The 12,746-nt window shown below is 37.1% G+C and overlaps 1 protein-coding gene across 2 annotated transcripts in view; it reads left to right on the top strand.

Annotated features, from left to right (window-relative positions):
* The first annotated feature begins 852 nt into the window (after positions 1–852).
* Positions 853–12,746, top strand: part of hhat (hedgehog acyltransferase) — a 46,396-nt gene continuing 34,502 nt past the window's right edge. For both annotated transcript variants that reach the window (XR_001630891.1, XM_016448138.1), the window contains exons 1-8: positions 853–922; positions 1,488–1,613; positions 3,929–3,996; positions 4,188–4,301; positions 4,380–4,574; positions 7,655–7,912; positions 7,997–8,159; positions 10,475–10,625. Coding sequence is in view for 1 of the 2 variants with exons in the window: in XM_016448138.1 (XP_016303624.1) it covers positions 1,499–1,613; positions 3,929–3,996; positions 4,188–4,301; positions 4,380–4,574; positions 7,655–7,912; positions 7,997–8,159; positions 10,475–10,625 (1,064 nt within the window). In the remaining variant the exon portion in view is untranslated. The remainder of the gene's footprint in view (positions 923–1,487; positions 1,614–3,928; positions 3,997–4,187; positions 4,302–4,379; positions 4,575–7,654; positions 7,913–7,996; positions 8,160–10,474; positions 10,626–12,746) is intronic.

The following is a 12,746-nucleotide window of genomic DNA, read 5'->3' as shown; positions in this document are numbered from 1 at the left end:
TTTCGGTTTCTAAAACTGGATCATAAATGCGACACGCTCTGGATGTTGTTCTCAACTACCCCTTGCTGCCCCCTAGTGGAGGAGGGGCAGGATAGATAGATAGATAGATAGATAGATAGATAGATAGATAGATAGATAGATAGATAGATAGATAGATAGATAGATAGATAGATAGATAGATAGATAGATAGATAGATAGATAGATAGATAGATAGATAGATAGATAGATAGATAGATAGATAGATAGATAGATAGATAGATAGATAGATAGATAGATAGATAGATATCTGGAACCCTCCCCTGGATCAAAACGCAGCCCATGAATTGGTAGTCTAATGTGCTGCCCTCTCTCTCTCTCTCTCTCTTTCTGTGTGGGAATAAGCTGCATTGCACCATAGGCATAGACTTTAGTTCCCTACACACACCTTCAGGAAGTCTCTGTTCTTTTGGGCCTCAGCAGAATGTGCTGTCCTGTGGCAGAGTTTGTACTGAGAGAAAACGATGATGTGATGATGTGTATTTAAATGTGTGTTATTTATTGGTTTCCCCTTTTCACCGGTAAATAATTATTATCATACTGTGGGCGTTTTGTTTACATTTGTTCCTAACCTAAGATAACCTTTTCTGAACTAGTTATACACTGCATTGTACTGAGGCATTGTTCATTAAAGCCAAAACAACGGCCTTCCAGCTTAACTAGAAGTGACGGTATTTGTGATGAATTATAAAGCTACACCTTACCGTAATTTGCAGCAAAATGCCTGCCAAAAGTAACTACAGCACTCATGGGGTTAAAATGCTGTGATAGGACGTAGTGGTCGGGTTAGCCAATCAGGTTGTAGAGGTGTGGCAACTCTCGGAAGCATAGGGCGGAGCTTCGCGGCAGTGTTTGGCTGGCACGAGAGTTTTTATGTTGGTTTATGTGAGTAACTGAAACAAATATGCAAATATTATAGTGCGGGAATTGTTGCAATATGATAATGCAATGAGGAAGCTTGTGTAAAAAAAAATCATTTCATATGTTTAAAGATGTGAATGACCGTTTGAGCAAATAAAAAAATCTTGCACTTCACATCCCGATTGAACTATTGAATTTGATTGCCATGAAAACACCACAATCTCCTTGATACAGACATATATATGTATACGTAATCAAGTATTTTGTAGAATGCGTTGTGAAATGGTGATAAAGTAATTCATAAAACGTATTTATTGTGTTTTATTCGTATTACAGAGAATGGCATATCTTTGAAATGTTAATAATCTGTAAGTTTGAATATGCATGATTGTTATCTATGAAACAGCTTTGGTAATATCCTCTGAAATACAGTTTAAGCTTACCTTTAGACCAGTTTCTTTACTTATGCTGCTTAATTTTGGAAATCAAGTTGTGTGCAGAACAGGAACGCTCCAAATGTAGTGACAACTGACCGACCCATTGCAGGTTTGAAGACTAACCAATTAGTGTGTATCTTCTTAACCTGCAGGTTCAGCTTTCATGACTCCACAATGGGAGCTGGTATCTCTACCTCGATGGGAGATGACGGCATACTGGTTTCTCTCCTTCTACTCCCATCTCTATTCTTTCTACCAGTTGCACAGGTTTTCTAAAGGTGAGCTGTCGTCTGCCCAGAACAAAATGCGATTCTCCAGCTTACAAAAAAAAAAAAGGGATTTCAGGAATCTTAGATCTCAGCAATGGTTCAGTGGCACAATATTTAATTATCAAAGGAAAATAGATTCAAATCCCAAACCTAATATATAATTAAAAGGAAAAGCCAAACAAAATTGCAACAGAACAAGATGCATATTGCAATTGCATTAGACAACCACGACCCCACAAATTTGTCAGCTAGACATAAACAAAACATATGGATTGTTATTAAATGAATATACCTGTTGAATCATTTATTTAGATGAAATTATCCAAAATTAATATAAAATTATTTTTGCTGCATTTTTACGGCATTTTTTTTTTTTTTACTTTATAATGTGTCCGTTTGAAAAGGGCTGCTGTGGTGTGTGTGTGGGGGGAGAAATGCTTGTTCCTGCCGTGTTAACTGCCGACTCTAAGGGTTCTGAAAAGGTTGTGCTGTCATTTTGAGGGACGATGGGATCTCAGGTCAGCAAAAGACACCACACAGCACCCATTTTCAACCAAAACATGCAAGTCAAAAAAGTGCAAAAATAAAGCTTCAAAATAGGGCCTCTCCTCGTGCACAGAGAAAACACTGCATAAATAATAACATGGGTGAACTTGCTGATACATTTAAACCTAAATATTTTAGCTATCAGACAAACAGCATTTTTAAAGAACACCATCTAGCTGACTTTGTTACATTGCCTCAGAGAAATCATTTTGAATAAAGCTGAACTGAATACTTAAGATTTTAAGCAAAACATTAACTTTATATGTTTGTGAATAATAAATTGAAGGAAATCAATCAGTCAGTGTTCTTAAACTTTATTCACAGGTTCTACATGGTTTATTTTTTATCTTAAATATTGCATTTTGTGTCTTATCGCTTGGCTAAGTCCAACATTTTTTTCATGTTGAAGACACTTTAAACACCACTAATCACATTGCCTTTGAAGTGAATCAATATACAAAATATGACTCCAGGTCAGTGTTACTTAAGATCTATATCACAGCAAACATGCCCATGAGAAGACTTTTTGCAATCTATGTGTGCCATGACAGTGCAACCAACAGATGGCACTGTGGTCTTACTTCTATTTCCATGTACACTTTCGTTTCCAGAAAAATTGTGCGTTTATGATAGTGTGAATAGATCCTTGCCTGCCAGTGCACCCTGCAGGAAAACCGTCTGTCGAGGTGATGAAAGGTCCGTCCTGAGAAACTGGATGAAGAAAGAGATGTAGGGAGAGAGGGATGGAGAGGGGTGGGGTGGAGAAAACAATACCAAACTGACACTGCATTGCAGGGGAGAAAGAAGAGAGTTAATCCCTGTGAGCAGAGAATATGCAAGAGATCTTATCCTTCATCTAAAACTTCCAACTACAAGATCCAATTTTTTAGAATTTTTTTCATTCGTTTTGCAACACGTGGCTTGAAGAGGATTTGAAGGGATGGTTCACCTAAAAATAAAAATGTTCTTTCAAACCTGTATGACTTAATCAGAATGAATCAGAATGAGCTTTATTGCCAGGTATGTTTAGACATACGAGGAATTTGTTTTCGTGACAGAAGCTTCCACAGTGTAACAGAATGACAGTGACAGAACAAAAAACACAGATAATAAAAAATAGAACAAGTAAATAAGGAATAAAAATATATAAATTGACAGTTGTATGTGCAGGTATATTACAATAGACAGTTTTTGTATGTACAGGTACTGTATATTATGTGCAAATTTGAGGTGTAGACTGAGTATGAGTGTTAGATAAATAAGTGTATGTGTATAAATAGTGTGTGTTCCACAGTTATTGTTAAGTGTTCATGAGATGGATTGCCTGAGGGAAGAAACTGTTCCTGTGTCTGGTCGTTCTGGTGCTCAGTGCTCTGTAGCGTCGACCAGATGGCAACAATCCTTAATTTCTACTGTGGGAAACCAAGGAGAGGTTTAGCAGAATGTTAGAGCTGTATTCACTCTGACTTTAAAAGCGGATATGGACCAGGGGCTGTCAAGTTCACTTTTATTGTAGTAACAACTTGGATGTTCTGCTAAACTTTCCCTTGAAAACAATACAAGTTTGGAATGACAAAACATTACTTTTTGGGTGAACTATCTCTTTATAAGAAGTTCTGTAGGAGTCCTGTAGAGTCCATATTATAAGAGTGGAGAATTGAAGTGGATGTTGAATAAACACAATTCTGATTCTAGTTTGCCAAAATAGTCCTGTGTGTGGACTTTGTATACCTCCTGAATAGTATGTGAGAAATGTGTTTTCTGTGTGTGATTGACAGAGCATGAGGTCAGCCTGGACAGAGAGGTGCAGCTGGAGAGAGAATTCCTTATATGGAGATTCAAGAAGGTGAGAGAACACATGGTAATTATATTAGTGACTTTAATCAGGGTGACACATTTGGCCGATGCACCCCACCAAGCCCAATTTCCTGTTTCCCGCTCAATCATCAAGTTCCTTTTATACAGACATGCAAAACAGACACACTTTATATGTGTATGCATTTGTATACATGTGTTTTATGTCTGTGTCTGTTTTAGGACCCTACAGATTTCGAGTGGAGTTTTTGGAATGAGTGGGCGTGGCAATCTCTTTTGTGGTCTTTGATTGGCCACGCTGTGCTGTCCAGATTGGCAGATTATTTTTTGCCTCGGGTAAGTTTAATTCGGAACCAATGAACTCATCTAATGTTTGCATGTTTCATCATTTTTCCTTGTGCATTTGTGTTACAGTTCCGACTGGCAGTCATAACGGTGTATGGCTTCCTCTCAGCTGGTTGGCTTCTCGAAGTGCGGGGCTTGACTGTCTTGATGCTGCATCTGAGCATCTCATTGGTGGTTGCTCAGCTACGTAGCCCCAGCCTCTCATGGTTTTGCTCCCTCCTGCTGCTCTCCACACTCAATGTCACTGCCCTCCAGGATTTACAGGTGTGTGCTGTAAACCATGTATGTGAGGCACCAAATTTTCTCCTCCTCTAAAGCTGCTAAAAAGTGTCCAATTTAAAGGGTTTGTTCACCCAAAAATGAAAGACTGTCCTCATTTACTCACATTCATGTAGTTCCAAGTCGTTATGGCTTTTTTTCTCTCTTTCTTGGAACACAAAAGGAGGTATTTTAATGATGTGCTGGTTGCTTTTTTCCATGAAAATATCAAGAACGATGGCTAGATCTTTCAAGCTTCAAAAAAGGATGCAAAACCACATAAAAGTCATAATAAATGACTCGTGCACCATACTCAATATTCATGGGGGAAGTAGCAATGCCTGATTTTAACAAATTTTTCTTTTGAATCAAAACTTTTCAGTCAGTTGCTTAATTTCAGGCTCTATTCAGTAGTGTTTGTGCGCCACACTCAGCGCTAGTTTAAGTTTTAGCAATTTTGTTGTTACTAAAATATTTCAAGTTTTTCATCTAATATTTAGATATTTTTTAATTTCAGCTTTATTTAAAATAACAAAAAATTGTTTTAGTAGTTTTCCATTTTAGTTAATAATTACAAAACAGGTTGATTTTTGGTTGTAAAAACCATTCTAAATGGTTAATGCACAAATCGAACTGAATGATTCAACTCACTTCTTAAGTTAAAATCTCCATGGAGGTGAAGATTATTAGTGAATGACTTCAGTTTTGGTCTATTTCTCACACAAATCTGTTGTATGGCTTCAGGCGACTTGAAATATAGAACATGAATCACATGCTGCAGTTTTATGTTGCTTTTGTGCCCTTTATTGAACATTTAAAACTTAAGTTCCCATTTGTTGTAACTGCATGTAAAAGAGTGACCAACACAGTCTTCAAAATTTCTCCTTTTGTGTTCCACAAAAAAGTAAGTCATACAGTTTTGGACCTTTATAACGATAAGTAAATGATTACAGAATTATTGTATTTGGTCGAACTACCTGTATCTCTTTCAAGCTATCTGTATTGATGGGGTGAGGTGTGAGGTGTGAGGGCTTTGTCCGGTTCAGGATCAGAAGTCTGTGCTGTCTCCAGGGCTCTCCGAGCACATCTGCAGAGCTCCGCAGAGAGAATGGAGATGAGACTGAAACAAGCCTGCATTAAATGTCACCATTCTCTTCACACAAACACAGTGGCGTACACTCTCAAACAGTCTCCCAAGCAAACATTCAAAGTCAAATGTTTGCATGCACAACAGTGCTTGTGTATTTCCTTTTTCCTCACACAATAGATGTTATAACAGCACAACAAAAAGAGCCAGCTGACTCCCAGAAGGTCTTGTTTTTTGTTTGTTTGTTTATCTGCTTAGTCACTTGACACAGTGAATAATTGATTGACAGCTGTCATTAGATATCTGACTGAAGGGGAAAGCAATGAGATCAACAAGCTTGTGCCGATGGAGAGGAGGAAAGAGACGGAGGGAATATCGATCTGAGTGACAAATGAGTTCCCTCCTTGCCTGGAGTTTCTCCTTGATTAATTATGACACGGGCCCAAAGCTTCCCCTCTTAATTAAACCTTCATTTAATTATTATTTATTACTCAGAAGCCATCATTAACATACCCATCTGAGGAACAAACAACTGTAATTTAATCTATTGTGATCTTTATTCGCTTTTTAATGATCTCTTTTTTCAGTACATCTCTGTTTACCTCAGTTACTTATGAGCTGTGAAAAACCCTCAGGAAGACAGCAATACCCATGTAGCCACCACAGAGATCGCCATAATGACATACAAAGGAAAAACAGCATCAGCCAGCGACTAATTTCAGAACGCTGCCCTGTCATTTAGTGTAATTTAGAGCCGGTTATAGCTTTATTTTTGAGTGGCGATAATGAGTTTTTGAAAGTGGCTGCTGCTGTGTCTCCTGGCTAGATGCCAGCTGTCATCTTCTGAGCATGCCCAGTAGATCATATTAGTTTAGTTTCGCCACAGAGGATCAGTGGATGCTGGTCTGAGGTGGAGTATTCTGGAAAGCTGTGGTTTACAGCGGTTGTTCATCCCTTACACAGTAGCTTTGTAAACATTAGTCGGTCTAATATTTATGAAATACAAAGGTGACTAATTAGACACGTTTGGTTGCTTAAGTTACACTTAAAATCTCAGAGTGACATTGTATTGTATACAATATATCAAACTAAGTTTTAACCGGTCCCAAGCTGGATCTTTTAAGCTTTATAAAGTATGTAAAACTACTGTAAAAGAATCATAAAACTGCCATATGACTCGTTCATCATACTCCACATTAATGAGGGAATCAGCAATACCTGACTTGAATGAATTGTTCTTTTGAGTCAAATCTTTTTCAAATCTTTATCAGTTGATTCAAGTGATATTTTAGTATTGTTTATGTACTATTACAGCATTTATAAATATCTTAAATGAGTCCAACTAGGCTTCATTTTGAAGAATATGTGCATCGTTTTATAATTTCTAACAAGCTTGAAGAGTATGCCTATAATAGAGTGTAAAAAAATCCATGCAGCAGTTTTACAGGTGAAGTGTGTCCTTGCTGTCTCACTGATGGCATTTCCCACCAAAATTGGAAAAATAATGACTGTTTTGAAACATACAGAAGCCCACAGAGCCCATAAAATAAGTTTTAATCCAGAATATAGTAAATTTATTTTTATTTGGGGGTTTTGGCAGGAAGTTATTGAGGGAATGGCATCTGAATACATCAGGCCACTCTTTTTTCCGTTTTTGTCATCAGGCTGCACAGTTGTCCCTTCTGCCTGTGATTTTCTTTTTCTATGAATTTTGTAGATTGGTGTCCTGCTTGACCAGTTCTGACAAGATTGTCTTCCTTTTTTTTTTTTTTTGACACCAATGGCACCTCTGTCTGACGTAATAATAATAAAATAAAATATTAATAATTATTAAATAAAAAAACAACAAAACAAGGTCTTCCTGCTGCTACAACAGAGGCATGTACACCCAATAGCACCAATTTACTAATTATACTTTTATTTCAGGGCCACTGATGTGTGGTTCCTGATTAGTTTGTTAATTTAATTGTTTTTTCCCTCTGTTTTTATTTGTCTCTAGCGTGGTTGGTACACTTCTGAAGACCAGTACTACCTCTTGCTCTTTAGTACAGCTGTTTGTAGCTTGCGCTGCATTAGCTTTAGTCTGGAGCTGTGCTGGCAGCCCCTGCAGGCCAGAGGACCAAACCACTGCTCCCATCTAGAGGAAAAAAGACTGAAGACTCTGATTTTTCAGTTCTACAAGCTCACTGCCTACTGTTTCTATCACCCACTGTTTTACAATGGACCCATTGTGACCTACAGAGACTTCAGTAAACAGGTAGAAGAAAAGGAGATTCATAAAAGGCTGCAGGGTCTGTGCTTTATCCAGATGTACTGTGAATGTCTTTCTCTGTCTCTGCAGATAGAGAGGCCAGTGTGTAAAGTCTCTGTGGTGTATGTGTTGAGTGGAATACTGCATGTGTGTGTCTGGTGGTGTTTAGCCGAATTCATGATCCACTTCATGTACATGCACGCCATCCAGAGCAACGAAACCTACCTGGAGATGCTGCCGCCCTGGGCGCTGGGTAAGTTTCTGGCTGCATATGAATTCATGGACTTTCATAGTATATATTGAATTTGATGAAGAATGTCTCAACATACTTTAGGGATGCAAGTGTGTATGTATGCATTTCCGGACATACTACATCTGCCATGTTGGCATTGTCCATTTGAAGTTTTTTGACCTATGATGTGCTAACAGTAACCACAAAGACAGTCTACGTGGGTGTTAAATAAATATGATATGTGACCCAAAACCAGTCTTAAGTCGCTGGGGTATATTTGTAGCAATAGCCAAAAAATCATTGTATGGGTCAAAATTATCGATTTTTCTTTTATGCCCAAAATCATTAGGATATTAAGTTAAGATCATGTTCCATGAAGATATTTTGTACATTTCCTACAGTAAATATATCAAAACTTAATTTTTGATCAGTAATATGCATTGCTAAGGACTTCATTTGGATAACTTTAAAGGTGATTTTCTCAATATTTAGATTTTTTTGCACCCTCAGATTCCAGATTTTCAAATAGTTGTATCTCGGCCAAATATTGTCCTATCCTAACAACCCATACATCAATGGAAAGCTTATTTATTCAGCTTTCAGATGATGTATAAATCTCCATTTCAAAAAATTGACCCTTATGACTGGTTTTGTGGTCCAGGGTCACATATATTCAAAAGCTTGGGGTTGGTAAGATTTTTTTGTGATTTGAAAGAAGTCTCTTAGGTTGTATTTATTTGATGAAAAATACAGTATAAACTGCAATTGTGAAGTATTATTATTACTTAAAAATAACTGTTTCCTTTTTTAATATAATTTAAAGTGTAATTTATTTCTGTGATGACAAAGCTGAATTTTCAGCAGCCATTACTACAGTCTGAAGTGTCACATGTTCCTTCAAAAATGATTCTAATACTTATTTGGTGCTTGAGAAAAATTTATAATTATTATCAGATCAGTGTAGAAAAAGTTGTACTGCTTAATATTTTTGTGGAAACTGATACACTTTTTCAGGATTTTTTGATGAATAGAAAGAACAGTGTTTATTTAAAATGAGTGCTGTCAAATCGATTAATCACATCCAAAATACAAGTTTGTTTACATAATATGTGTGTTATAGAACAAATATGTAATATATGTTTATATATATATATATATATATATATATATATACACATTACACATACAGTACAGTACACATACATATTTTACACACACACAACTTTTACACACAACTTTTATTTTGGATGCGATTAATCGACTTGACAGAACTATTTACATACATACATTAATATACATTTTTTGTAGTATCTTTTTTTATTTATCTTTGGAGAATTAAAATATTGATTTCTTAATAAAATAAAACTTACTGACCTCAAAAGTTTAAACAGTAGAGTATCCCTAAGTAACAACTTTCTACCTGCAGTGCTTACACTCGAAAATAACAACCCTTTTCAAATCCAATGGCTCCTTCCCTCCCGCAATCTTATAGGATAAGTGTCCAGAATTTCATGTAGTACATGATATGAGATCTGCTGTATCATGAGTTTTTCAACATCTTACTTTTTTGACATACTGCTGTTTGCATACTGTGAAGCAGGGAAGTATGAATATTTGTACTCGGTGAGTAGTTTTTATCCAAATTATGTCTTTCAGAATGAATACAGTCTGTCTTGGTATAACTGGTGTTATTTTGGGTGCTAAAGTGTTTATTACTTTATTATCTTGCACAGATGTTCACAACGAAAACCCACACACTCTCACAGTTTCAGCCGTGTGCAGCATCTTAACTTCCACACTTACTGTCTATTGATTTGTAGAAGTTGCTGATTTGTGCTGCCTTTGATTCAAAAACACAGACTCTGCAAGAGAGAGCGGTGTAGAGAGGGTCTATACAGCAAGAACATCAAGTAATTATCGCCACTTTGTACCTGTTTTGTACAGAAAGGGCTTGCAGAAATTCTGTCCTATTTTTTACAGGCTTTTAGCTCTGTACCAGTGGGATATGGGAAAGACAGATGCTGTTCTCAGTTTCCACTGACACACAGAAAGAGAGAAGCGAAGAGGGAGAGATGACTAGAGAGGATGAGGATGATCGAACTAAATTATGAAACCATTCGGAATAAAACTGAAATCTGATATAAATCATCAAATCTGTGGTTCTTCTCAGCCAGAATGGGATGAAGGGACGAAATGAGCTTCACATACACTGCATGGCCAAAACTGCGGAACCTGATGTGGCCAAACAGCTCTGTCATTTCAGATGTTTAAAGGGCAAATGTCTATGTGAGATCAAACACTTGGTCATCTGACCTCTCTCTCTTTTTCACCTGCAGGTGGTTTGGCTCTTGCGTTGGTCCAGTTTTTTTACATAAAGTATCTAGTCTTGTTTGGAGCAGTGTCTCTGCTTGTCAGACTGGATGGACTGGAGCCGCCAAAGTTACCACGCTGTGTCAGCATCGTGTACAGCTTCACTGGGATGTGGAGGTAAATAAGCACACACTTCTGTGTTCTGTCAAACCTTAAAAAGACTTTATAGAGCTGGACTGGAATGATTTTGAAGCGATTCAGTCATCTCCTGCAGTATATCTGTGTACCAGCAGAGTGCAGAGCTGCACTGCATTCACTATAATTGATTTAAGCCGTGAAACGATTGGCACAATGGTATAAGACTCACTTACACCCATCTACAAGCACATTACAGCAGCATAACAAGATCCATGCTTTCTGTTTAATGTCACAAACATCTTGCCTCAAACGTATGGAATTGAGTGTTCGACTTCTCTGATGGAGTTTAGCGCTCTGATGTCTCATGAGATGAGGTAGAACAGGCTCATACACGCAGTCTTCTTCCTAGACGATTGGATTTTACACTAAAGCTTGAAAGCTTGTTGAAGATATGCAGCATTTCAACTTCAGTAGTCTGGAATGGTCTCCTTGGCAACCAACAGCAATCTGGAAACAGAAGTGTTTTAGATTTTCTGATATTTTTTATGTCTGTTTTTTCATCACACTCTTTAAACTTGGTAAAATACACACACTACTACTGATTTATTGCCTTACTTTAATAAATCCATAGTGTCATGTGCAAAAGACTCAACTCTAGTTAAATAATAATAATAATTACTGAAATACTGTTCAAATGTTTGGGGTCAATAAGGTTTTTTATTGTTGAATGCTGCACCAAGGCTGCATTTATTTGTTCAAAAATACAGTAAAAACATTTAATATTGTGAAACATTACTATGATTTAAAATAACTGTTTTCTGTTCTAATATATTTTTAAAAAATAATTTATCCTTGTGATGGCGAAGCTGAATTTTCAGCAGTCATTACTTCAGTCTTCAGTGTCACATGATCCTTCAGAAATCATTTTAATATGCTGATTTGCTGCTCAAAAACATTTTTTATGGAAACCATGATACTTTTTGCGGTGTACTTTTGATCATTTTAATGCATCCTTGTGGAATAAAATAATTAATTTCTTTAAAAAAGATTTTTACTGACCCCAAACTTTTGAATGGTAGATTGTTTAAAGGGGTCATATGATGTTGCTAAAAAGAACATTATTTTGTGTATTTGGTGTAATGAAATGTGTTTATGTGGTTTAAGGTTCAAAAAACACATTATTTTCCACATACTGTACATTATTGTTTCTCCTCTATGCCCCGCCTTTCTGAAACGTGTTGATTTTTACAGTTTTAGGTAGGCGTGGCTGACTCTTAACTTTTATAAAGAATATCTCTTTGGATTTGAGACTTTAGTCTTTGCAACTTTACAGATCTACTTTATGCACCAAGAGCTTGTAACACTCCAAAGAGAAAGGAAAAGTTGAAATCGCATTATATGACCCCTTTAATATATATATAATGTTGCGTTTACAGTAGTTATTTACTACAGTATTAACCACCACTGCCAAAAATTAAATATCATGACAGAAAATTTCTGAAACTGTATTAAACAATTTGAAGGAGATTAGTTAATTTATCATTATTTTACAAAAGTAAAAACAACGACTAGCTTTAATAACTTAACAAACTATATTCCCTAATAGTTTTTGTAAGTATCGACTTCATAAAGCCAATGGTTGTCAGTTAATTTTCTTAACCTATCGTCATGCAGAACGAGTGACACTATCTTCTGTTTCCTGTGTGACCGTGCATGTTTTGTGTATATCAGCAGATCTGCGCTGCAGACAGCTGCTGAAGCTCTGAGAGCCGGAAAGGTTAAGCACCAGTGTGTGTGTCTGATTGGTGTTGAAGGTGATGGAGTTTAGAGTGTGATAAATGAGAGCTGTAAGGAAACAGACATATGCCGGAGACTTTAGCAGGACCTGCTGTAAGACCCCGTCTGGCTTCAATCCCACACGGAGAGACAGAGCTCAGCTCCTCTGGACCCGATGGAGCACAAACACACTCAGCATAGCCTCGACACACTCACACACACTGATATACTTCGAAACCCCACTCACATGCTCATCTCTGTGTTTAATGGCTCAGAACCGCCGGATGCAACATAACAGGTGGAGACAGTACCCCATACTGCAGGACAGCAAAGTCTCTGATTACAGTGCAAATGTCCTGCAGGGAGCGAGAGAGAGAGAGAGAG

The sequence above is a fragment of the Sinocyclocheilus anshuiensis genome, unplaced genomic scaffold (genome assembly GCF_001515605.1).
Source record: "Sinocyclocheilus anshuiensis isolate Anshui unplaced genomic scaffold, SAMN03320099.WGS_v1.1 scaffold539, whole genome shotgun sequence".
Taxonomy (NCBI): Eukaryota; Metazoa; Chordata; class Actinopteri; order Cypriniformes; family Cyprinidae; genus Sinocyclocheilus; species Sinocyclocheilus anshuiensis.
This window is presented reverse-complemented; position numbering and strand designations above follow the sequence as displayed.